Source organism: Oncorhynchus mykiss, chromosome 18 (genome assembly GCF_013265735.2).
Source record: "Oncorhynchus mykiss isolate Arlee chromosome 18, USDA_OmykA_1.1, whole genome shotgun sequence".
NCBI classification, from domain to species: Eukaryota; Metazoa; Chordata; class Actinopteri; order Salmoniformes; family Salmonidae; genus Oncorhynchus; species Oncorhynchus mykiss.
Window position 1 is genome coordinate 66,325,268 of NC_048582.1, and position 27,997 is coordinate 66,353,264.

Below are 27,997 nucleotides of genomic sequence, written 5' to 3' on the forward strand. Positions count from 1 at the left end.
TTTTTTTCTTCTTCTGTGTAGAAAAGTCTTGGCGGCCTTAGTGTTTTTTCGGATCACCTAGGGTGTAAATGTACATTATTTATTGATGAAAATAATTCAAATGTTTTCATTTTCATTGTAAACTTAAGACTAAAACCAGATATAAAGTAGAAAATATAATGGACCTATATATATTTCAATAAGATAATCGTTGAGAATTTATAATCACCAGAAAGAAAAGAGAAACCCGTACACTGCTCTTGCTCGTGCCATTGGCCACGCCCACCACCTATGTCCCACTTTGACCCATAAAAAAATCCTGACTCCCTACTCTGAGGCACTTTCTAAATACAAGCCCCAGGCCTGTATTTTTCCCCTGCATTGTCCAATGGATCTCTAGCTACTCCCCGAGGACTTATAAAGTTGATTGATCTCTTTTGGCTTCATTTTCTTCCCCCAGTAGGTTATGACTGACATAAGGTGGCCTGTCCCTGTAGGATAGCACTCAGTCAATACAGGCTGTGTTGTTGTGAGCTGTAACCCCCTGCTCTCAGATGTGCTGTAAACTGGAATAGAGTGAAAGAGTATTGATGTCATCTGCCAGCTACCTGCGTCTGATTCATTCTTTCTGTGTCTCTCGCTCCTCTCTACTGTACCTCCCCGTCCTCTCTACCTCTCTAACAGTCTGTCCATCTCGGGAGTGGCTGTATAACAAGTTCCTCTCCCAGGCTGACTTTGAGGTGTTAAGAGACAGAGCAGATATCTTGTTGTTTTATTTTCTCTCACTCTCTCTCTCTCTCTCTGGCTGTCAATGAACGTTATTGTAATGAAACAAGGGAGGAACTTGAGGTCTGAGGCGTAATTCCAACCTATGACGTTAGCTCCGGCTCCAGCTCCAGCTCAAGAGACATTACCGCTGCTTTCTTGTGGGGAGCAGTGATTAACCGTGCATAATAAAATATACTCTTAAATGAATTAGCCTGGCTACCGTCTTCTATCCATCCTCTGACGTTTTGAACCAATAAAACGGGTTGTAGATCAACAAATGTTACAATTCCATTACCATCATTAGCCTGACATGTAGCAATATTGTCTGACCTTCCTGGTCAAAAGTAGTGCACTACATAGGGAATAGGGTGCTATTTTGGGGCGCAGGCTCGTGTCTTATCACTTTTAACACAACATTCTCTCTGTCTGTATCTGTTCTCCAGGGGCTGCCTGGTGTGGCAGAACGTGGCTCACAGAGTGATTGTGGTTTCCCCCGCAGGGACACGGCGAAGTCAAGAGGTTCTGGAAATGACAGAAGAGTCACACTTGCCCCTTCTGTGTTATCATGAGAAAGGGATTTACGAGAGGAAAACAGAAGGGGCATGAGAGAGGGATCAAGAGAGGAAAAGGAATAAGGAGATATATATATATATTCACATTAAATTATATTTTTCCATAATGAGTTGGCTAGGAAAGACTGGTACCCAGGCTACAGTGACTGGTATTGTGAAAGACAAAATGGAGTAAGCAACTGCAACTACTTTATTTTTGTTGTTGATATTGTCCATTGTCTCCTTTTGGGTTGGTGGGACAAATGATATGAAGAAGTGTAAGACAGCCTTCAATGCCTGTCATTTTATGCATTACCAGAACTTTTCAGACATGAGTTGTATGCATTTCCCGAGTGGGCTCCCGAGTGGCGCAGTGGTCTAAGGAACTGCATCTCAGTACTATGAGGCTTAACTACAGACACTCTGGTTCGATTCCAGGCTGTATCACAACCGGCAGTGAGTTCCATATGGAATTGTCTGGGTTTGGCTGGTGTAGCTGGCCTTCGTTGTAAATAAGAATTTGTTCTTAACTGACTTGCCTAGTTAAATAAAGGTTCGGTAAATGTAATTGTAGAAGAGCCATGCATTAAACATGTGGGGATTTAACATGCAAGTCTGCTATTAATGTTTAAAAAAAATACTATTATATGATTAAATCAAACATATCAATGAAACTATTTTAAACAAATGTTCACAGCTGATACATTCGACACCAAGCGCTATCAACACAGGGCAGGGGGAGTGATACAAAGCTTGTTTGACAGTTTTACATGTTTAATGCCTTCAAACTTATGTTTTTTTTTTGCTGATTTTTATCGTAAAAGTCATATTATGACAAGAAGTCAGAAGGACCGGTTTGTCTACAGTAATTGTACTGGTTCAAGCTACGGGACAGATCATGTAATGACGTAATCTGGTGTAAGTGGAGCTACATTTTGAGTTGGTCACCTACCTGCAAATTCAGCGCGATACCAGCTAATAGCTAGCTAACCTTAGCTAGTTATCCAGCCAATTAAAGCAATGCCTTGATGACAGCAGTTAGCTAGCTAACAACAGAGACCTAGCTGCTAGTTTAGCTAGGAATAGTTGCTCATGGCAAACGTGAATTTCCGACATGTGGTGCACGTAGCACGTATTTGTACATTTATACGACTTGCATAAATTGATGCTTCACCTCTGGGCGAGCAAACCCCCGAAACACAGTCGGCCACGAATGGAACCAGGGAGCTCGCGTGAAAGTCCATTCGGTTCCGGGGGTCCCGATCCGTCGGACATACGCGAGGAGACCCCCGGCGAAGAGGCTGAGGATGGGGACAACAGCATCCTGAGAGAAGGGGGAGGGAACGAAAACACTCTGGACAACATGAAAACAGAATGTGAGGATGATGATGACACTGGGAAAAATGTTGATGCTGCAAATGAAGAAGGCAAATATGAAGAGGAATTGGATCCTAGAATTCAGGCAAGTTTAGAATTTTATTAAACGTGTCTGTAGTACAGCAGCCTGTACAGTATCTGACTTCTTTCATGTTTCTCATTGCAAACCCATGCTCCATACTGCTTATATTCCGCTGTCAATATAGCGACATTGGCTGTAAATAACCATAGACAAAACTAAATGTCAGTATAGCAGACTCTTGCATCATTCAGCCTAAATGCAATTTAAATCCCACATCTGCATTGCAAATGGCTTCCACAATTTCACAGGGATTTATTTCATACTTATTGTAATGAAGTTTATGGCCAGCCAAACCCAATATGAAACATTTTCTCTTATTGTGATGAAGGCCAGTCCCAATACTAAATCTTTACCCTTTTTTTCTCTCTCTCTCTCTCTCTCTCTCTTTCTCTCTCTCTCTCTCTCTCAGGAGGAGCTAGAGCACCTCAATCAGGCCAGTGATGAAATCAACAAGCTGGAACTGAAACTGGATGTGAGTGAGCTTTTTGTCAGCTAGCCTCATAACCCAGAATCACATCTAACATGTCTGGGGAGTTTAGGTCCATTTGTCCCAGAACAGACTATCAGCCACACAACCCAACACGGTACGGTGTCTGTATGACTGATAGTCAGTTTATAAAACTGTTTAAAAACACCTGCTCTTTCCATGACCGACTGACCAGCTGACTCCAGCTGAAAGCTATGATCCCTAATTGATGTTATCGACACTTCAATCGGTGTAGATAAAGGGAAGGAGAAAGGTTAAAGAAGGATTTTTAAGCCTTGAGATAATAGAGGCATGGGTTGTGTATGCCATTCAGAAGGCCGCATATACAAGAACGGCAAAACTGCTGGGTTTTTCCACACTCAACAGTTTCCCATTTTATATCAAGAATGGTCCACCACCCAAAGAACATCCAGCCAATTTGACACAACTGTGGGGAGCGTTGGAGTCAACATGGGCCAGCATGCTTTCGACATGCCCCAACAGGGAAAAAGGGGAAGGTGTTCCTAATGTTTGGTATACCCAGTGTATGCTATACTTTATAAGATGTCTTTCTTGGGGCGTAGCCTACTCACTCTTTCTCTTGGTGTTGACATAGATAATGTCATGTGATTCAGGTCTCACTAAGCCGCAAGGTCCTCGTCAACACACTCTTAATTCACTGCACACAGTAATGTAAAGGCTTACCTTTACACATGTTGTTATTGAGCAGAGGTCAGAGAAGCAGTGTGAAGGAGATGACTTACTTCCCTTGCCTCAAGGTCTATTGTGAAGACCTCTTGAGGATTGTTATTGAAGTGATATAATTTGATGGTAGCCTATCAATTACAGTACTGCGCTATGAGGTTAACTGGGGAATGTCTCTCTCCCCTTCAGGATGCTAGGTCCAGCTACAGGAGGATCCTCAGTGACTCAGCCAGGAAGCTCAATGCTCAGGGCTCCCAGCTAGGGACCTGCATTGAGAAGGCCAGGCCCTACTACGAAGCCCGCAGACTAGCCAAAGAGGTTGGTGTTTGTGTGGGGTTGTGTGTCGGACTGGATGTGTGTTTTGAGTGGTGTTTGGGGGCTCATCGAAAGGTTTTTAATATTATCTCTGGTGTGGCAAAATAGCCATTTAGTTACCCAGCCTCTGTCAACCTACAGTGCCTTCGGAAAAGTATTCAGACCCCTTGACTTCAATCTACACACAGTACCACATAATGACAAAGCAAAAACAGTTTTTTGGAAAAATGGTGCCGAAGAACATGGCTGACATTTTTACATTCTCCACCAATTGTGCTATTTTATATGTTTTGAGTTTTGTGTAACTTTATTTTTTAACTTATTGTGTACGTAATGTTGCTGCTACCGTCTCTTATGACCAAAAATAACTTCTGGACTTCAGATAAGCGATTACTGGGCCTCCCGGGTGACGCAGTGGTCTAGGGCACTGCATTGCAGTGCTAGCTGTGCCACCAGAGACTCTGGGTTCGCGCCCAGGCTCCTTCGCAGCTGGGCCTTGACCGGGAGGTCCGTGGGGTGACGCACAATTGGCCCAGCGTCGTCCGGGTTAGGTAGGGATATCCTTGTCTCATCGCGCACTAGCGACTCCTGTGGCGGGCCGGGTGCAGTGCGCGCTAACCAAGGTTGCCAGGTGCACTGTGTTTCCTCCGACACATTGGTGCTTCTGGTTTGGAGGCGTGCTGTGTTAAGAAGCAGTGCGGCTTGGTTGGGTTGTGTTTCGGAGGACGCATGGCTTTCGACCATCTCTCCCGAGCCCTATGGGAGTTGTAGCGATGAGACAAGATAGTAACTACAAACAGTTGGATACCATGAAAAGGGGGTAACATTTTAAAAAAATAATAAAAGTGTGTAACAGTATAACTTTAGACCGTCCCCTCGCCCATATCCGGGCGCGAACCAGGGACCCTCTGCACACATCAACAGTCGCCCTCGAAGCATCGTTACCCATCGCCACACAAAAGCCGCGGCTCTTGCAGAGCAAGGGGAACTACTACTTCAAGGTCTCAGAGCAAGTGACGTCACCGATTGAAACGCTATTTAGCGCGCACCGCTAAGCTAGCCGTTTCACATCCGTTACAAGTGCATGACAATTTTTCCTTTAACGTGTCTGACGAAAAGGATATCCTGCTTTCTTTCACTGGAACAGGCCCAGATCCATGCCTTTTGCGTGAAGAAAAGGGGACGCAGAGCGGGGATCCTTCTGAGAATCCGGAGGCGAGCGAGTAAACTCCCAGTGCCTTCCGTTCTTGCTAACGTGCAATCATTGGAAAATAAAATTGATTACCTACTATGGAGATTATCCTACCAACGGGACATTAAAAACTGTAACATCTTATGTTTCACAGAGAAGTGGCTGAACGAAAATATGGACAATGTAGAGCTAGCGGGATTTTCCATGCGCCGGCAGAACAGAGACGCTACCTCTGGTATGATGATGAGTGGGGGTGTGTGTCTTTTTGTCAATAACAGCTGGTGCGCGATGTCTAATATTTTAAAAAGTCTCGGTATTGCTCACCTGAGGTAGAGTACCATATGATAAGCTGCAGACCAAGAGAGTCCTCATTTGTATTATTCGTAGCAGTCTATTTACCACCTCAAAACGATGCTGGCACTAAGACCGCACTCAACCAGCTCTATAAGGCCATAAGCAAAGAAGAAAATGCTCACCCAGAAGCGGCGCTCCTAGTGGCCGGGGACTTTAATGCAGGCAAACTTAAATCAGTTTTGCCAAATTTTTACCAGCATGTCACATATCCAACCAGGGGGGGGGGGGAAATCCTAGCCCACCTTTACTCCACACACAGAGATGCATACAAAGCTCTCCCCCGCCCTCCATTTGGCAAATCTGACAAATTTTACCCTCCTGATTCCTGCTTACAAGCAATAACTAAAGCAGGAAGTAACAGTGACTCGCTCAATACGGAAGTGGTCACATGACGCGGATGCTACACTACAGGACTGTTTTGCTAGCACAGACTGGAATATGTTCCGGGATTCATCCAATGGCATTGAGGAATACACCACCTCAGTCATCGGCCTCATCGATGACGTCGCCCCCACAGTGACTGTACATACATATCCCAACCAGAAGCCATGGATTACAGGCAACATCCGCATCGAGCTAAAGGCTAGAGCTGCTGCTTTCAAGGAGAGGGAGACTAATCCGGACCCTTATAAGAAATCCTGCTATGCCCTCAGACTAACCATCAAACAAGCAAAGCATCAATACAGGATTAAGATTGAATCCTACTACACCGGCTTTGACGCTCGTTGGATGTGGCAGGACTTGAAAACTGTTACGGACTACAAAGGGAAACCCAGACGCGAGCTGCCCAGTGACGCGAGCCTACCAGACGAGCTGAATGCCTTTTATGCTCGCTTTGAGGCAAGCAACACAGAAGCATACATGAGAGCACCAGCTGTTCTGGATGACTGTATGATAACGCTCTCGGTCGCCGATGTGAACAAAACCTTTAAACAGGTCAACATTCACAAAGCCGCTGGGCCAGACGGATTACCAGGACGTGTACTCAAAGCATGCACAGACCAACTGTCAAGTGTCTTCACTGTGTACTTAGTGTGTTTCACGGGAAAGTCTAAACTTGTTGTATTCGGCGCATGTGGCAAATAAAGTTAGATTTGCAGAAATGTTTGCTAATTTATTACAAATAAACTGAAATATTACATTTACATAAATATTCAGACGTTTTACTCAGTACTTTGAAGCACCTTTGGCAGTGATTACAGCCTCGAGTCTTCTTGGGTATGACGCTACAAGCTTGGCATACCTGCATTTGGGGAGTTTCTCCCACTCTTCCCTGCAGCCCCTCAAGCTCTGTCAGGTTGGATGGGGAGCGTTGCTGCACAGATATTTTTAGGTCTCCAACGATGTTCGATCAGGTCCTGAGCGCTCTGGAGCAGGTTTTCATCAAGGATCTCTCTGTACTTTGCTCCTTTCATCTTTCCCTCAATCCTGACTAGTCTCCTAGCCCCTGCCGCTGAAAAACATCCCCACAGCATGACGCTAACACCACCATGCTTCACCGTAGGGAGGGTGCCAGATTCCCTCCAGATGTGACGCTTGGTATTCAGGCCAAAGAGTTCAATCTTGGTTTCATCAGACCAGAGCATCTTGTTCCTCATGATCTGAGAGTCTTTAGGTGCCTTTTGGCAAATTCCAAGTGTTCCTTTTACTGAGGAGTGGTTGCCGTCTGGCCACTCTACCATAAAGACCTAATTGGTGGAGTGCCGCAGAGATGGGAGAACCCTCCAGAAGGACAACCATCTCCAGAGGAACTCTGGAGCTCTGTAAGAGCGACCATCATATTCTTGGTCACCTCCCTGACCAAGGCTCTTCTCCCCCGATTGCTCAGTTTGGCTGGGCGTCCAGCTCTAGGAAGAGTCTTGGTGGTTCCAAACTTCTTCCATTTAAGAATGATGGAGGCCACTGTGTTCTTGGGGACCTTCAATGCTGCAGACATTTTTTGGTACCCTTCCCCACATCTGTGCTTCAACAAAATCCTGTCTCGGAGCTCTACAGACAATTCCTTCAACCTTATGGCTTGGTTTTCGCTCTGACGTACACTGTCAACTGAGGGACCTTATATTGACAGGTGTATACCTTTCCAAAAGCATGTCCAATCAATTGAATTAACCACAGGTGAACTCCAATCAAGTGGTAGAAACATCCCAAGGATGATCAATGGAAACCGAATGCACCTGAGCTCAATTTCAAGTCTCATATCAAAGGGTCTGAATAGTTATGTAAATATGGTATTTCTGATTTTAATAAATTTTCTACAATTTTCAAAAAAACTGTTTTCGCTTTGTCATGATGGGATATTTTGTGTGTGTGTGTGTATATTGCTGAGGACTTTTTTTTAAAGGTATTTAATCAATAGAATAAGTGTGTAACATAACAAAATGTCGAAGGGTTTGAATACGATACGAAGGCACTGTATATTTGCATAACGTAATCCGCACACATGAATGTGTAAAAAAAAAAAACAACAACATTTCATTAAGATTCTTATATGAATTTAACCTTCCAAGTTGTTGTTATAGACGTAGTACATGAAGCCGCCTAATGAGTCATCCTCATTGATTACGTAAAAACAATTTAACCTTTGGAAGGTGAACTTTTCACCCCAGTCTTGAGGTCCCTTGGTGAAACGGGGCACGAGTGCCAGTCCATGTTTAATCAGCGTTGCGAAGGGTATTTCCAAACTGTAATTAGAACTAATGGAAATATTTCGTGTAACCCTCAGGGATCTAATTGAAACCAATTAAGTAAATCATGGATTGGAAATGTGATCTGGTTAGCAGCAACCAACCTCACGGCCAATGCTATGAAAATGCAGCAGAGGAAAGGAGAAGACACTGGGATCAGCATTTCTTCTAGACATTTAGCTATGTCTGTGTCTATGTCTGTGTCTATGTCTGTGTCTATGTTTGTCTGTGTCTATGTTTGTTTCGTTTGTGTCTGTGTCTATGTCTGTCTGTGTCTGTGTCTGTCTGTGTCGTCTGTGTCTGTGTCTATGTCTGTGTCTGTGTCGTCTGTGTCTGTGTCTGTCTGTGCTTAAGGAAACTGGCACCGTGTGACCAATGTTATGAAAATCTACATTTGCCTTTTTGGAAAGTATTCACACCCGTTGACTTAGTCCACATTTTGTTGTGTTACAGCTTCATTTTAAAATGGATTAAATTGAGATGTATTTTCACTGGCTTATACACAAACCCCTTAATGTCAACGTGGAATTACAGCGCCTTCAGAACGTATTCACGCCTCTTGACTTAGTCCACATTGTGTTTGTGTTACAGCCTGAATTTATAATTAATATAATAGTTGTGTTTATCTATTTTGAATTCAGGCTATATCTTTTTTTTTTTTTTTTCTCTCTCACCCATGAACGCTCAAATACCCCATAATGACATCACAATACCCCATAATGACATCACAATACCCCATAATGACATCACAATACCCCATAATGACATCACAATACCCCATAATGACATCACAATACCCCATAATGACAAAGTGAAAACATGTTTTTTTTTGGTTGAAATTTTGCTAAATGTGTTAATTTACATAAGTATTCACAGCCCTGAGTCAATACTTTGTAGAAGCACCTTTGGCAGCGATTACAGCTGTGAGGGTTTCTGGGTAAGTTTCTAAGAGCTTCCCACACCTGGATTATGTAGCATTTTCCCATTATTCTTTTCAGAATTCTTCCAGCTCTGTCAAATTGGTTGTTGATCGTTGCCAGACAACCATTTTCAGGTCTTGCCATAGATTTAAGTATATTTAAGTCAAAACTGTAACTCGGCCACTCAGGAACATTCACTGTCTTCTTGGTAAGCAACTCCAGTGTAGATTTGGCCTTGTGTTTTAGGTTATTGTCCTGCTGAAAGGTGAATTCATCTCCCAGTGTCTGGTGGAAAGCAGACTGGACCATGTTTTCCTCAAGGATTTTGCCTTTGCTTAGCTCATTTATGTAGATCCTGAAACTCCTCAGGGCGTAACGATTACAAGCATACCCATAACATGATGCAGCCATCACTATGCTTGCAAGTATGGAGAGTGGTACTCAGTGTTGTATTGGATTTACCCCAAACATAACGCTTTGTATTCAGGACGTAAAGTTAATTTCCTTCCCACATATTTTGCAGTATTACTTTAGTTTCTTGTTGCAAACAGGATGAACGTTTTGGAATATTTATATTCTGTACAGACTTCCTTCTTTTCACTCTGTCAGTTAGGTTAGTATTGTGGAGTAACTACAATGTTGTTGATCCATCTGTGGTTTTCTCTTATCCCAGCTATTAAACTCTAACAGCTTTAAGTCACCATTGTCCTCATGTTGAAATCCCTGAGCAGTTTCCTTCCTCTCCAGCAACTGAGTTAGGAAGGACTCCTGTATCTTTGTAGTGACTTGTTGTATTGATACACCATCCAACGTGTAATTAATAACTTTACCACGCTCAAAGGGAAATTCAGCGTCTTCTTTTTTATTTAATCTACCAATAGGTGCCCTTCTTTGCGAGGCATTGAAAAAAACTCCCTGGTCTTCTCGACCTGAGGGACCTTACAATTATCAGTATGTGCGGGGTACAGAGTTGAGGTACTCATTCAAAAATCATGTTAACCGCTATTGTACACAGCGTGAGTCCATGCAAAATTATGTGACTTGTTAAGCACATTTTTCATCCTCCAACCTATTTCTGTTTGCCATAACAAAGGGGTTGAATACTTCTTAACTCGAGACATTGCAGCTTTTCATTTTTCATTCCATTTTGAATTCAGGCTGTAACAAAATGTGGAATAGGAATAAGTCAAGGGAGTGCGAATTCTTTCTGAAGGCCCTGTAGAGGAGAAAAGTAGAAAGAATCTGGGCGGTATAATTTCCCAGGCATTTAGATGTTAACTACGTAGACGTCTATTCAGGAGACGTTTTTTTAAAAACATTTTTATTATTCTGTCCACAAAACAGTTGGCACACATCTGACTGCTATTGAGCGAGACAGACAGTCAAGGGAACCGTGTCACAAAAAGTATTAGAACTGGTGTTCAAGAGTGAAGCAGTCATCAATCTTTGCCTGACGACCCTAAACTTTGGGCAACCTTGTGCGTCTATCCGGCCCCGCCCCCTCCTGGGATTCTGAGTCACATTGGTCGTGTTCCAAATGGCACCCTATTCCCTTTATAGTGCACTACTTTGGACCAGGGCCTATAAGGGTAGTAGTGCACTATATATAGGGAATAGTGTGCCACTTGGGACCTACACCTCGTCTCGAAGTGCCCCTCTCCTTCTCCCTAAACCAACATGGACAAATCTTTCCCCTCTCTGGCTTTGACATAATTTACCAACTAGAATGACTAGAATACGATGAGGATCAGCTATTTTCATGGTTCACTTCTCTGTGATTTGTAGCTGTTGCTGCTGTCTTCTTGTTTTATAGCTGGTGATGGGGAGACTTCCTGTTTTCCTGTCACCACCACCATCATTCTCCAGATTTTAGAGGCTAATCCTAACTTCCATTTAAATCAGATTTTAATTTAGTCATGGATTGATGTCAATGGGAATTACATTTGAACTTTACTGTAAGTAAGGATTCGCCCCTTAGTAATTGGTTTGTCGTCTGGTTGGTTGTGGTGTGTCTGTTACTGAACTATGATTGGTTGTGGTGTCTCTCTTACTATGATTCATTGTAGTGTCCTTAGCTGAACTATGATTGGTTGTTGTTTTCATAGGCCCAGCAGGAGACGCAGAAGGCAGCGTTGCGGTACGAGAGAGCCGTCTCCATGCATACGGCTGCCAGGGAGATGGTGTACGTGGCAGAGCAGGGGCTCCTGGCAGACAGGAACACTCTGGACCCCACCTGGCAGGAGATGCTCAACCACGCCACCTCCAAGGTACAGAGAGAGCGAGAGAGAGGTGGGGTCCTCCAAGGCACAGATGAGAGAGGAGGGGGTCCTCCAAGGCACAGGGAGGGAGGAGGGGGACCTCCAAGGCACAGGGAGGGAGGAGGGGGACCTCCAAGGCACATGGAGGGAGGAGGGAGACCTCCAAGGCACAGGGAGAGAGGAGGGGGACCTCCAAGGCACAGGGAGAGGACAGGTCGTAGCTGTGGCAGACCAGGAGTGCTGATCTCCGAAGTGCTTTGTGAATACAGGACCAGGGCTATTCAACTCTGGTTCTGGTGGGCCGAAACAACACTTCTGGTTTCATTTTCTCCTTCTAATCCGCGACTGATTCAGACGTGGTATGGCAGGTGAGGGGTTAACTACCAGGTAGAAAGAAAAACACATTAGTACTTCAACCCAAAGTCCAGAAGTTGGTTTGTACTAGACAGTGAAAACTTGTGGCTGAGAGATTAGTGAGAGATTAGTGAGAGATTAGTGTGAGATTAGTGTGAGATTAGTGTGAGATTAGTGTGAGATTAGTGAGAGATTAGTGAGAGATTAGTGTGAGATTAGTGAGAGATTAGTGAGAGATTAGTGAGAGATTAGTGAGAGATTAGTGTGAGATTAGTGAGAGATTAGTGAGAGATTAGTGAGAGATTAGTGTGAGATTAGTGTGAGATTAGTGTGAGATTAGTGAGAGATTAGTGAGAGATTAGTGTGAGATTAGTGAGGTCCGTTTGTTTGTTTTATTATTTTTAAATATCAAGGTTTTCAATTTCAGTTTCGACAACAACAAAAAAATTACACAAATGTATTATGAAAAATTGACATTAAAATGATTTGTTTTTTTTAATGGAAATTCCAAAGGCCAAAATAGTGGACATTCAATTGCCAAAACGTTGAAAATATTATTTTGTCTCTGTCAGGTCCACGTGGGGTAGACCTTTATTATTTTTAATGTCATACTCAACTCTGCTCAGCCAGTGTTATCTCTGTGTTCCCCATACTGTACTGTCTTTAGTCGTCTTATTTAGCTAGCCTGTCTAACGATGCTGCAGAGCTGTCTGACCAAATCATTTTACTACTTCTTCAAAGTAGATAAAGGTATACTTTCACGAACTGTCTCTATCCCTCTCTCTCATCTTTGTGTTGTTTACAGTCCTCTCTCGTACATTAAGGTAGCAGGCGTTAAAGTGTATCCATCTCTGTCCGAGACGGAAATAACAGGCGCAATGGATTATGGTCATGTAGTTAATTACCACGTTTGTTTAGTTTGTTGTTGAACTAGGTTGATTATTTGCCTAACTCCCTTCAGCGTACCACATAGTTATTGACTTCTCTCTAGAGAAACAGCGCGTCGGGTTGAAAAACCCCTAAATGGAATTCAAATAATTTAACTGACATCGGTCAACTAGTTTAATAACCACAAAAAAACTGAAATTTCAGTTAATTGCTCAGCACTAGTGGCTAAAGCTATATCTATGGCAGACCGATAAGAAGACCGAGGACAGGTCTATGGAAGACCGAGGACAGGTCTATAGAAGACCGAGGACAGGTCTATAGAAGACCGAGGACAGGTCTATAGAAGACCGAGGACAGGTCTATAGAAGACCGAGGACAGGTCTATAGAAGACCGAGGACAGGTCTATAGAAGACCGAGGACAGGTCTATAGAAGACCGAGGACAGGTCTATAGAAGACCGAGGACAGGTCTATGGCAGACCGATAAGAAGACCGAGGGCATGTCTATAGAAGACCGAGGAAAGGTCTATAGAAGACCGAGGACAGGTCTATAGAAGACCGAGGACAGGTCTATGGCAGACCGATAAGAAGACCGAGGGCATGTCTATAGAAGACCGAGGACAGGTCTATAGAAGACCGAGGACAGGTCTATAGAAGACAGAGGACAGGTCTATGGCAGACCGATAAGAAGACCGAGGGCAGGTCTATAGAAGACAGAGGACAGGTCTATGGCAGACCGATAAGAAGACAGAGGACAGGTCTATAGAAGACAAAGGACAGGTCTATAGAAGACTGAGGACAGGTCTATAGAAGACTGAGGACAGGTCTATAGAAGACTGAGGACAGGTCTATAGAAGACTGAGGACAGGTCTATAGAAGACCGAGGACAGGTCTATAGAAGACCGAGGACAGGTCTATAGAAGACCGAGGACAGGTCTATAGAAGACCGAGGACAGGTCTATAGAAGACCGAGGACAGGTCTATAGAAGACCGATGACAGGTCTATGGCAGACCGATAAGAAGACAGAGGACAGGTCTATAGAAGACTGAGGACAGGTCTATAGAAGACCGAGGACAGGTCTATAGAAGACCGAGGACAGGTCTATAGAAGACCGAGGACAGGTCTATAGAAGACCGAGGACAGGTCTATAGAAGACCGATGACAGGTCTATGGCAGACCGATAAGAAGACAGAGGACAGGTCTATAGAAGACAGAGGACAGGTCTATAGAAGACAGAGGACAGGTCTATAGAAGACCGATGACAGGTCTATGGCAGACCGATAAGAAGACCGAGGACAGGTCTATGGCAGACCGAGGACAGGTCTATGGCAGACCGATAAGAAGACCGAGGACAGGTCGATGGCAGACCGATAAGAAGACCGAGGACAGGTCTATAGAAGACAGAGGACAGGTCTATAGAAGACCGATGACAGGTCTATGGCAGACCGATAAGAAGACCGAGGACAGGTCTATGGCAGACCGATAAGAAGACCGAGGGCATGTCTATAGAAGACAGAGGACAGGTCTATGGCAGACCGATAAGAAGACCGAGGGCAGGTCTATAGAAGACCGAGGACAGGTCTATAGAAGACAGAGGACAGGTCTATGGCAGACCGATAAGAAGACAGAGGACAGGTCTATAGAAGACAAAGGACAGGTCTATAGAAGACTGAGGACAGGTCTATAGAAGACAGAGGACAGGTCTATAGAAGACCGAGGACAGGTCTATAGAAGACCGAGGACAGGTCTATAGAAGACCGAGGACAGGTCTATAGAAGACCGAGGACAGGTCTATAGAAGACCGAGGACAGGTCTATAGAAGACCGAGGACAGGTCTATAGAAGACCGAAGACAGGTCTATAGAAGACCGAGGACAGGTCTATAGAAGACCGAGGACAGGTCTATAGAAGACCGAGGACAGGTCTATAGAAGACAGAGGACAGGTCTATAGAAGACAGAGGACAGGTCTATAGAAGACAGAGGACAGGTCTATAGGAGACCGAGGACAGGTCTATAGAAGACCGAGGACAGGTCTATAGAAGACCGAGGACAGGTCTATAGAAGACCGAGGACAGGTCTATAGAAGACCGAGGACAGGTCTATAGAAGACCGAGGACAGGTCTATAGAAGACCGAAGACAGGTCTATAGAAGACCGAGGACAGGTCTATAGAAGACCGAGGACAGGTCTATAGAAGACCGAGGACAGGTCTATAGAAGACAGAGGACAGGTCTATAGAAGACAGAGGACAGGTCTATAGAAGACAGAGGACAGGTCTATAGGAGACCGAGGACAGGTCTATAGGAGACCGAGGACAGGTCTATAGGAGACCGAGGACAGGTCTATAGAAGACAGAGGACAGGTCTATAGAAGACAGAGGACAGGTCTATGGCAGACAGAGGACAGGTCTATGGCAGACAGAGGACAGGTCTATGGCAGACCGAGGACAGGTCTATGGCAGACCGAGGACAGGTCTATGGCAGACCGAGGACAGGTCTATGGCAGACCGAGGACAGGTCTATGGCAGACCGAGGACAGGTCTATGGCAGACCGAGGACAGGTCTATGGCAGACCGAGGACAGGTCTATGGCAGACCGAGGACAGGTCTATGGCAGACCGATAAGAAGACCGAGGACAGGTCGATGGCAGACCGATAAGAAGACCGAGGACAGGTCTATAGAAGACTGAGGACAGGTCTATAGAAGACTGAGGACAGGTCTATAGAAGACTGAGGACAGGTCTATAGAAGACCGAGGACAGGTCTGTAGAAGACCGAGGACAGGTCTATAGAAGACCGAGGACAGGTCTATAGAAGACCGAGGACATGTCTATAGAAGACCGAGGACATGTCTATAGAAGACCGAGGACATGTCTATAGAAGACCGAGGACAGGTCTATAGAAGACCGAGGACAGGTCTATAGAAGACCGAGGACAGGTCTATAGAAGACCGAGAACAGGTCTATGGCAGACCGATAAGAAGACCGAGAGCAGGTCTATAGAAGACCGAGGACAGGTCTATAGAAGACCGAGGACAGGTCTATGGCAGACCGATAAGAAGACCGAGAGCAGGTCTATAGAAGACCGAGGACAGGTCTATAGAAGACCGAGGACAGGTCTATAGAAGACCGAGGACAGGTCTATAGAAGACCGAGGACAGGTCTATAGAAGACCGAGGACAGGTCTATAGAAGACCGAGGACAGGTCTATGGCAGACGGAGGACAGGTCTATGGCAGACGGAGGACAGGTCTATGGCAGACGGAGGACAGGTCTATGGCAGACGGAGGACAGGTCTATGGCAGACGGAGGACAGGTCTATGGCAGACGGAGGACAGGTCTATGGCAGACGGAGGACAGGTCTATGGCAGACGGAGGACAGGTCTATGGCAGACGGAGGACAGGTCTATGGCAGACGGAGGACAGGTCTATGGCAGACGGAGGACAGGTCTATGGCAGACCGATAAGAAGACTGAGGACAGGTCTATGGCAGACCGATAAGAAGACCGAGGACAGGTCTATAGAAGACCGAGGACAGGTCTATGGCAGACCGATAAGAAGACCGAAGACAGGTCTATAGAAGACCGAGGACAGGTCTATAGAAGACCGAGGACAGGTCTATGGCAGACCCATAAGAAGACCGAGGACAGGTCTATGGCAGACCGAGGACAGGTCTATGGCAGACCGAGGACAGGTCTATGGCAGACAGAGGACAGGTCTATGGCAGACAGAGGACAGGTCTATGGCAGACAGAGGACAGGTCTATGGCAGACAGAGGACAGGTCTATGGCAGACAGAGGACAGGTCTATGGCAGACAGGACAGGTCTATGGCAGACAGAGGGCAGGTCTATGGCAGACAGAGGACAGGTCTATGGCAGACAGAGGACAGGTCTATGGCAGACAGAGAACAGGTCTATGGCAGACCGATAAGAAGACAGAGGACAGGTCTATGGCAGACCGATAAGAAGACAGAGGACAGGTCTATAGAAGACCGAGGACAGGTCTACGGCAGACCGATAAGAAGACCGAGGACAGGTCTATAGCAGACCGATAAGAAGACAGAGGACAGGTCTTTAGAAGACCGAGGACAGGTCTATGGCAGACCGATAAGAAGACCGAGGACAGGTCTATAGAAGACAGAGGACAGGTCTATAGAAGACAGAGGACAGGTCTATAGAAGACCGATGACAGGTCTATGGCAGACCGATAAGAAGACCGTGGACAGGTCTATAGAAGACCGAGGACAGGTCTATAGAAGACCGAGGACAGGTCTATAGAAGACCGAGGACAGGTCTATAGAAGACAGAGGACAGGTCTATGGCAGACAGAGGACAGGTCTATGGCAGACAGAGGACGGGTCTATGGCAGACAGAGGACGGGTCTATGGCAGACAGTGGACGGGTCTATGGCAGACAGAGGACGGGTCTATGGCAGACAGAGGACGGGTCTATGGCAGACAGTGGACAGGTCTATGGCAGACAGGACAGGTCTATGGCAGACAGAGGGCAGGTCTATGGCAGACAGAGGACAGGTCTATGGCAGACAGAGGACAGGTCTATGGCAGACAGAGAACAGGTCTATGGCAGACCGATAAGAAGACAGAGGACAGGTCTATGGCAGACCGATAAGAAGACAGAGGACAGGTCTATAGAAGACCGAGGACAGGTCTACGGCAGACCGATAAGAAGACCGAGGACAGGTCTATAGCAGACCGATAAGAAGACAGAGGACAGGTCTTTAGAAGACCGAGGACAGGTCTATGGCAGACCGATAAGAAGACCGAGGACAGGTCTATAGAAGACAGAGGACAGGTCTATAGAAGACAGAGGACAGGTCTATAGAAGACCGATGACAGGTCTATGGCAGACCGATAAGAAGACCGTGGACAGGTCTATAGAAGACCGAGGACAGGTCTATAGAAGACCGAGGACAGGTCTATAGAAGACCGAGGACAGGTCTATAGAAGACAGAGGACAGGTCTATGGCAGACAGAGGACAGGTCTATGGCAGACAGAGGACGGGTCTATGGCAGACAGAGGACGGGTCTATGGCAGACAGTGGACGGGTCTATGGCAGACAGAGGACGGGTCTATGGCAGACAGAGGACGGGTCTATAGAAGACAGAGGACAGGTCTATGGCAGACCGATAAGAAGACAGAGGACAGGTCTATGGCAGACCGAGGACAGGTCTATGGCAGACCGAGGACAGGTCTATGGCAGACCGAGGACAGGTCTATGGCAGACCGAGGACAGGTCTATGGCAGACCGAGGACAGGTCTATGGCAGACCGAGGACAGGTCTATGGCAGACCGAGGACAGGTCTATGGCAGACAGAGGACAGGTCTATGGCAGACCGAGAACAGGTCTATGGCAGACCGAGGACAGGTCTATGGCAGACCGAGGACAGGTCAATGGCAGACCGAGGACAGGTCAATGGCAGACAGATAAGAAGACCGAGGACAGGTCTATGGCAGACCGAGGACAGGTCTATGGCAGACCGAGGACAGGTCTATGGCAGACCGAGGACAGGTCTATGGCAGACCGAGGACAGGTCAATGACAGACAGAGGACAGGTCTATGGCAGACCGATAAGAAGACCGAGGACAGATCTATGGCAGACCGAGGACAGGTCTATGGCAGACAGAGGACAGGTCTATGGCAGACCGAGGACAGGTCTATGGCAGACCGAGGACAGGTCTATGGCAGACCGAGGACAGGTCAATGACAGACAGAGGACAGGTCTATGGCAGACCGATAAGAAGACCGAGGACAGGTCTATGGCAGACAGAGGACAGGTCTATGGCAGACAGAGGACAGGTCAATGGCAGACAGAGGACAGGTCAATGGCAGACAGAGGACAGGTCTATGGCAGACAGAGGACAGGTCTATAGAAGACAGAGGACAGGTCTATGGCTGACCGATAAGAAGACATAGAGGGCTGAAACACTTCTATTTTTATTTTTAATTCTCTCTTTCTCACCATGGACGGATTGAGACACAGACGGACTAGACAATGACAGAGGGTAGTGCGTACGGCCCAGTACATCACCGGGAACAAGCTTCCAGCCATGCAGGACCTCTATACCAGGCGGTGTCAGAGGAAGGTCCTAAAAATGGCCAAAGACTCCAGTCACCCTAGTTATAGACTGTTCTCTCTACGACCGCACGGCAAGCGGTACCGGAGCGCCAAGTCTAGGTCCAAGAGGCTCCATAACAGCTTCTACCTCCAAGCAATAAGACTCCTGAACATCTAATGAAATGGCCACCCGGACTATTTACATTGACACCCCCTCCCCCATGTACAAATTCCCTCGACTAACCTGTGTCCTCACACATTGACTTGGTTCCTGTACCCTTTGTATATAGCCTCGTTATTATTATTTTTTTTTACTTTAGTTTATTTAGTAAATATTTTCTTTACCAACAATGCAGTTCAAGAAATCGAGTTAAGGGCTTGTAAAGTAATCATTTCACAGTACGCTGTTGTATTGGGTGCATGTGACACAATTTGATTTGATGACCCAGTCCTGGAGTTGATTATCTCAGTACTAGATAATCACTAGCTTACTAGTGGCTAAAGCTTATCTATCACTAGCTTACTAGTGGCTAAAGCTTATCTATCACTAGCTTACTAGTGGCTAAAGCTTATCTATCACTAGCTTACTAGTGGCTAAAGCTTATCTATCACTAGCTTACTAGTGGCTAAAGCTTATCTATCACTAGCTTACTAGTGGCTAAAGCTTATCTATCACTAGCTTACTAGTGGCTAAAGCTTATCTATCACTAGCTTACTAGTGGCTAAAGCTTATCTATCACTAGCTTACTAGTGGCTAAAGCTTATCTATCACTAGCTTACTAGTGGCTAAAGGTTATCTATCACTAGCTTACTAGTGGCTAAAGCTTATCTATCACTAGCTTACTAGTGGCTAAAGCTTATCTATCACTAGCTTACTAGTGGCTAAAGCTTATCTATCACTAGCTTACTAGTGGCTAAAGCTTATCTATCACTAGCTTACTAGTGGCTAAAGCTTATCTATCACTAGCTTACTAGTGGCTAAAGCTTATCTATCACTAGCTTACTAGTGGCTAAAGCTTATCTATCACTAGCTTACTAGTGGCTAAAGCTTATCTATCACTAGCTTACTAGTGGCTAAAGCTTATCTATCACTAGCTTACTAGTGGCTAAAGCTTATCTATCACTAGCTTACTAGTGGCTAAGCTTATCTATCACTAGCTTACTAGTGGCTAAAGCTTATCTATCACTAGCTTACTAGTGGCTAAAGCTTATCTATCACTAGCTTACTAGTGGCTAAAGCTTATCTATGGTAGACGGTGAATGATGGTGGAGGGGAAAGGGTGTGAGAACTATCAATCTCTTCATCCTACAAGTAGTGTAGTTGAATCAGGTGTGAAACGTTAAGCCTCTTCGTCGGGAGTGGATGTTTTAAGGAGGTCTGTTTACTATGTCTCCCAGCATGGTGCAGGGGGACAGACACTCTCTGTGCTTAATTCATGTGGACCAGTACTCTTTATAAAGATCAAGGTCGGACGTCCTCGTTCTCATGTAATGGAGTGCCGCTATTCTGTTCTGCTATGGAAGTGATTTTCAGGGCACTTAACGTGTGTGTATGTATATATATCTATTCTGTGTGTGTGTATACATATATGTATGTATGTATGTATATATATACATACATACATACATACATACATACATACATACATACATACATACATACATACATACATACATACATACATACATACATACATACATCAATCAATCAATCAATCAAATTTATTTTATATAGCCCTTCGTACATCAGCTGATATCTCAAAGTGCTGTACAGAAACCCAGCCTAAAACCCCAAACAGCAAGCAATGCAGGTGAAGAAGCACAGTGGCTAGGAAAAACTCCCTAGAAAGGCCAAAACCTAGGAAGAAACCTAGAGAGGAACCAGGCTATGTGGGGTGGCCAGTCCTCTTCTGGCTGTGCCGGGTGGAGATTATAACAAAACATGGTCAAGATGTTCAAATGTTCATAAATGACCAGCATGGTCGAATAATAATAAGGCAGAATAGTTGAAACTGGAGCAGCAGCACAGTCAGGTGGACTGGGGACAGCAAGGAGTCATCATGTCAGGTATTCCTGGGGCATGGTCCTAGGGCTCAGGTCCTCCGAGAGAGAGAAAGAAAGAGAGAATTAGAGAGAGCATATGTGGGATGGCCAGTCCTCTTCTGGCTGTGCCGGGTGGAGATTATAACAGAACATGGCCAAGATGTTCAAATGTTCATAAATGATCAGCATGGTTGAATAATAATAAGGCAGAACAGTTGAAACTGGAGCAGCAGCACAGCCAGGTGGACTGGGGACAGCAAGGAGTCATCATGTCAGGTAGTCCTGGGGCATGGTCCTAGGGCTCAGGTCCTCCGAGAGAGAGAAAGAGAGAAGGAGAGAATTAGAGAACGCACACTTAGGTTCACACAGGACACCGAATAGGACAGGAGAAGTACTCCAGATATAACAAACTGACCCTAGCCCCCCGACACATAAACTACTGCAGCATAAATACTGGAGGCTGAGACAGGAGGGGTCAGGAGACACTGTGGCCCACTCCGAGGACACCCCCGGACATACATACATACATACATACATACATACATACATACATACATACATACATACATACATAGCTGCCCTCGGTCTTTATATATGTATATGTGTATATATACCGTTTAAGAATATATATATATATATATATATGTATATATGTGTGTGAGATTGTGAGACTCTTTTTTTGTAGTTTTTTTTTTTATGTTTAAATTTTTTTCTCCCCATTTTCGTGGTATCCAATTGTTTAGTAGCTACTATCTTTGTCTCATCGCTACAACTCCCGTACGGGATCGGGAGAGACGAAGGTTGAAAGTCATGCGTCCTCCGATACACAACCCAACCAAGCCGCACTGCTTCTTAACACAGCGCGCATCCAACCCTGAAGCCAGTCACACCAATGTGTCGGAGGAAACAGTGGGTTGATGCTGATGATTGATGGGGACAGAGGCACCTAGAGAGTGACGGCAGGTTGACGCTGATGATTGATGGGGACAGAGGCACCTAGAGAGAGTGACGGCAGGTTGATGCTGATGATTGATGGGGACAGAGGCACCTAGAGAGAGTGACGGCAGGTTGACGCTGATGATTGATGGGGACAGAGGCACCTAGAGAGAGTGACGGCAGGTTGATGCTGATGATTGATGGGGACAGAGGCACCTAGAGAGAGTGACGGCAGGTTGATGCTGATGATTGATGGGGACAGAGGCACCTAGAGAGAGTGACGGCAGGTTGATGCTGATGATTGATGGGGACAGAGGCACCTAGAGAGAGTGACGGCAGGTTGACGCTGATGATTGATGGGGACAGAGGCACCTAGAGAGAGTGACGGCAGGTTGATGCTGATGATTGATGGGGACAGAGGCACCTAGAGAGAGTGACGGCAGGTTGATGCTGATGATTGATGGGGACAGAGACACCTAGAGAGTGACGGCAGGTTGATGCTGATGATTGATGGGGACAGAGGCACCTAGAGAGAGTGACGGCAGGTTGATGCTGATGATTGATGGGGACAGAGGCACCTAGAGAGTGACGGCAGGTTGATGCTGATGATTGATGGGGACAGAGGCACCTAGACAGTGACGGCAGGTTGATGCTGATGATTGATGGGGACAGAGGCACCTAGAGAGAGTGACGGCAGGTTGATGCTGATGATTGATGGGGACAGAGGCACCTAGAGAGAGTGACGGCAGGTTGATGCTGATGATTGATGGGGACAGAGGCACCTAGAGAGAGTGACGGCAGGTTGATGCTGATGATTGATGGGGACAGAGGCACCTAGAGAGTGACGGCAGGTTGATGCTGATGATTGATGGGGACAGAGGCACCTAGACAGTGACGGCAGGTTGATGCTGATGATTGATGGGGACAGAGGCACCTAGAGAGAGTGACGGCAGGTTGATGCTGATGATTGATGGGGACAGAGGCACCTAGAGAGAGTGACGGCAGGTTGATGCTGATGATTGATGGGGACAGAGACACCTAGAGAGTGACGGCAGGTTGATGCTGATGATTGATGGGGACAGAGGCACCTAGAGAGAGTGACGGCAGGTTGATGCTGATGATTGATGGGGACAGAGGCACCTAGAGAGAGTGACGGCAGGTTGATGCTGATGATTGATGGGGACAGAGGCACCTAGAGAGAGTGACGGCAGGTTGATGCTGATGATGATGATGATGTCCATAGGCATGACCGACGGCTGCTGATTGTGTGTGTGTGTGTGTGTGTGTGTGTGTGTCTTCCCCAGGTTAACGAGGCAGAGGAGGAGCGGCTGCGGAGTGAGAGGGAGCACCAGCGGGTCACTCAGCTGTGCCAGGAGGCAGAACAACGTGTCCAGACCCTCCAGAAATCCCTCAAGAGGTTCATCATCAAGTCCAAACCTTATTTCGAGCTCAAGGCTCAGTTCAACCACCTACTAGAGGTGAGTAGCCTCGTCTCAGACAGAATGACCCATAGGGCAGAAGCTTATCTCTCTAAATGAGTTCACGATCGTACTCGCTGTAGGATAGTCCGTACATTCTAACTGTATCAATCTGCCAGTGTGATGTTACAGCAACACTTCAACTGCTTGTGTTGAGTCCACAACTGCTTGAGTCCACTATAAAGCTGCGGTGTCCCTCATGGTTTGGTGCTACGACCATTCTCTTTCTGATCGGCCATGTTTTAAGCAACACGTGACCCACTAGTTTGAGAACCCCGACCACAGCTGTATGTAATGTAACAGTATAAGTTTAAACCGTCCCCTCGCCCCTACCCGGGCACGAACCAGGGACCCTCTGCACACATCAACAGTCACCCTCGAAGCATCGTTACCCATCGCTCCACAAAAACTCCCGTTTTTAATTTCAACGAAACCAGACCGGCTCCGCGAGATGCTCGCGCTGCTCAGCATTAAAAATAACACTGTTCTATTTTCAAGATTTCGACAAGCGGGCTCGCCCAAGAACACTTACTTAAAAAAAAAATACAGTGAAACATTTTTGGGGTACAAATCCTGTTACTTCAACTTCCTTTTTTTTGACAGGAGCACAAGGCAAAGGTGGTGCAGCTGGAAGAACGCGTTGCAAGAGTAAAAATGCGCTACTCCGTCGCCCTGCGCAACCTTGAGCAAATCAGCGAGCAGATCCATGCCCAGAGGGGGCGTGTCCGAGCCACCAGGGCCCGCCCCGTAGCCTGCGGTGGGCGGAGCTCCCCAGTGGGGGCGGAGGCTGAGGTCAAAGCTGCGGTCGGGGTTCAGGTTGGAGGAGCATGTGGCGGAGGAGGAGGGTTGGAGGAGAAGGACTGGGCTGATGGAGAGAAGACCAGGCAGTGGGTGGAGAGACACAGAGAGCAGGGCTGGGGTCACAGGGAGAGGGGGGAGGCAGGGTCAGACTCCATGTCTGTCATCAGCCTCCAGACCATCGCCTCGGACCTGGAGAAGTGCGACTCGGTGGGGCACCTGGGGGACCTGAGTGACGTGAGCAGCCTGATGGGAGAGGACTGGGAGAGGCACCGGTCCCTGATGGCTGAGAACAGAGATAGGAACCCAAGGGCAGAGGAGAGAGTTGTGAGGGAGGTGGACATCCCTGCTCCAAGGCAGGATAGATTGGAGGTGGTGAGGGGGACGAGAGGGAGACAGGAGAGCTTTGTCAAGCAGCACCACAGAAGCGTGAGTTTGTGAGACCAGAATAGAAGGCACTGTGTGATGAATGATCAGATAAAGGAATGAAAATCAAGAGAGAGCAAAGAATACAGATGGCGATTGTGGAAATTCTGTTTGAGGGATTGAAATGTAGAACACTGACAATGAGTCCCAAATAGAACCCTATTCCCTACATAGTGCACTACTTTTGACCGGGGCCTATAGGGAATAGGTTGCAATTTGGCACACAACCCTGCATCACTGTGACACTGCAGAGGGGAGTACCAGGGAAGTGGAGGGTGGCTGGTACGTCATGCACACAGAGAGAGAAGAAGTGGTGTCAGGCGATTCACTAGGTCCTTGTGGGACTCTAATCCGTCTATTGTTCAACACCAGTAAGATATCAGTGACCTGAGGTAAAGCTAGTCTTAACACAGTACTGTGTGTAAATACAGAGACAATAGATAACATACTCATAACTTTACTTACAGTTTCACACACAGCTGAACGTTTTAAGCAACAAAGTTTATTTCCATATTTAATGCACTACTTTTGGGGCGGCAGGGTAGCCTAGTGGTTAGAGAGTTGGACTAGTAACCGGAGCTGACAAGGTACAAATCTGTCGTTCTGCCCCTGAACAGGCAGTTAACCCACCATTCCTAGGCCGTCAATGAAAATAAGAATTTGTTCTTAACTGACTTGTCTAGTTAAATAAAGGTAAAATAAAAGATTATCAATATCGATATTGACATTAGTCCCTTAAAAAAGCCCTTTGTGCTTTTTTCCCCAAATTGATTGAATTACCACAGAATTCGGTTTCCGCTCGTCCTTGGAATGAACCAAAGGTGTTCTCTCTCTCTCCCTCTTGAGTAAAAATAGGTTTTTAAAACATTTTAATTTAGTTATTAGACCTGTTTTGTGTTTTTACCCCCAGTAGAATGTTCTGGAAATGTTCCCAGCACCTCGAGGGCCAACCACTCCCTCAGACATCAGACTGTAGAGACTGTCTCTGTCACTCACATTGACCTAACACTTCTCTGACCTTTCACAATCCTCCCTGCTTTCTGTCGTGAAGAAAAACATTTGTCTGCTATCCTGATCTGACACAAGAACGTGTGTCCAAAATGGGACCCTATTCCATATGTAATGCACTACTTTTGACAAGGGCACATTTTTGGGTTCTGGTGAAAAATAGTGCACTATATAGGGAATAGGGGGACATTTAGGACTCATACAAGATGTTACACTGCATGATGGGAAATGGTTCTAATTAACTAATTTTTAGTATTGCGTAAACTTTTTTGTTTTTGTTTTGAGGAACATCAAAAATAAGATTTTTAATTTTACTCAAATGTATTTTAAGTGCCTGTGAACCACCCTAATTTTTATTTTTTACATATTCTGAGAGTGTAATGCCCCTTTAATGTCTTTGATGATATTTTTTGTAATCAGGGAATCCCAATTCTAACCATTAATTATTTAATATCTTAACTGTCTTCCTTTTTAATAGTGAGACAATTTTTTGTGAAGTTTTCATTGTTTTAGATTTAAATACTTTACCATAGTTAACATTGTTGACAAATGTACCTGCATTTCACCTACTCATAACGCCACTAAATTGTGTTGTAGTGCAACGCCTGGGTGTAGTAGGTGGCTACGTTGTTTTTGTATCGGGGTTTTCACTTCCTGGGGTTATTTTTGAACCAGTTTCTTCTCTTGTTCATTTTGTACCTGTTGACGGGTACCTTACCTTGATTTTATTGATCTCACCAGACACGGACACTAAATCACTACACTAGAGAGACACAGAGAAAGAGTTAGAGAGGGAGAGAGAGAGAGAGAGGGAGGGAGGGAGGTAGAGAGGGAGGGAGGTAGAGAGGGAGGGAGGGAGGGAGGGAGGGAGGTAGAGAGGGAAGGAAGATATGGTATTTACTGTTAATGTACTTTAATGTTTTGTTCATGTTAAACCAGTGCCATTGATTTGAATATTTTAAAGTGGATTTGCACATGATTACTTGTGGAGTTTTGTTTTTCCCTTTTTACACTTCTTACCCCTTCGCCATCCGTCGTTCACCCTCGTTACCTGGCTGTTCCCTCCTCTTAACCTGGTCAATATCACATCCGTCGTTCACCCTCGTTACCTGGCTGTTCCCTCCTCTTAACCTGGTCGATATCACATCCGTCGTTCACCCTCGTTACCTGGCTGTTCCCTCCTCTTAACCTGGTCAATATCACATCCGTCGTTCACCCTCGTTACCTGGCTGTTCCCTCCTCTTAACCTGGTCAATATCACATCCGTCGTTCACCCTCGTTACCTGGCTGTTCCCCCCTCTTAACCTGGTCAATATCACATCCGTCGTTCACCCTCGTTACCTGGCTGTTCCCTCCTCTTAACCTGGTCAATATCACATCCGTCGTTCACCCTCGTTACCTGGCTGTTCCCTCCTCTTAACCTGGTCAATATCACATCCGTCGTTCACCCTCGTTACCTGGCTGTTCCCTCCTCTTAACCTGGTCAATATCACATCCGTCGTTCACCCTCGTTACCTGGCTGTTCCCTCCTCTTAACCTGGTCAATATCACATCCGTCGTTCACCCTCGTTACCTGGCTGTTCCCTCCTCTTAACCTGGTCGATATCACATCCGTCGTTCACCCTCGTTACCTGGCTGTTCCCTCCTCTTAACCTGGTCGATATCACATCCGTCGTTCACCCTCGTTACCTGGCTGTTCCCTCCTCTTAACCTGGTCAATATCACATCCGTCGTTCACCCTCGTTACCTGGCTGTTCCCTCCTCTTAACCTGGTCAATATCACATCCGTCGTTCACCCTCGTTACCTGGCTGTTCCCTCCTCTTAACCTGGTCAATATCACATCCGTCGTTCACCCTCGTTACCTGGCTGTTCCCTCCTCTTAACCTGGTCAATATCACATTTGCTGACTTGGGATCAGTTTGTGGGTCACACCCGAATGGCACCCTATTCCCTATATAGTGCACTAGGGCCCATAGGACCCTGGTCTAAAGTAGTGCACTATGTAGGGAATAGGGTGTGTGAAGTATTAGTGGAAGATCTTCTCATTTGCCTGCTCCACTTGACACCGTGATTTATTTGTTCACGTAAATGGAATTGCATCCCAAATACAGCAGTAGTATATTCCCTACGTAGTGCACTACTTATGCGCCCTCGTCAAAAGAAGTGCACTATATAGGGGAATATGATGGCATTTTAAAATGTAGTGGATGTTTTAATAATACTGATGATATGAATGTTAACTTATTAATCATGTATATGTTAATTTATGGAATGATGCTGTTGCAACTATTAAACTTTGATTTAACACAATGTTTAATCTTTTTCATCTCTAGAAAGATTCT

General features: G+C 45.9%; 1 protein-coding gene across 1 annotated transcript; it reads left to right on the top strand.

Moving 5' to 3' along the window:
• Positions 1–1,206: 1,206 nt before the first annotated feature.
• On the top strand, positions 1,207–27,965 carry sh3bp5lb (SH3-binding domain protein 5-like, b). The gene is made up of 6 exons (XM_036953571.1): positions 1,207–2,760; positions 3,167–3,229; positions 4,118–4,246; positions 11,499–11,660; positions 23,249–23,422; positions 24,026–27,965. Exons 1-6 carry the CDS (start codon positions 2,464–2,466, stop codon positions 24,659–24,661), a joined length of 1,461 nt encoding a protein of 486 aa, XP_036809466.1. The 5' UTR covers positions 1,207–2,463; the 3' UTR covers positions 24,662–27,965.
• The last annotated feature ends 32 nt before the right edge of the window (positions 27,966–27,997 follow it).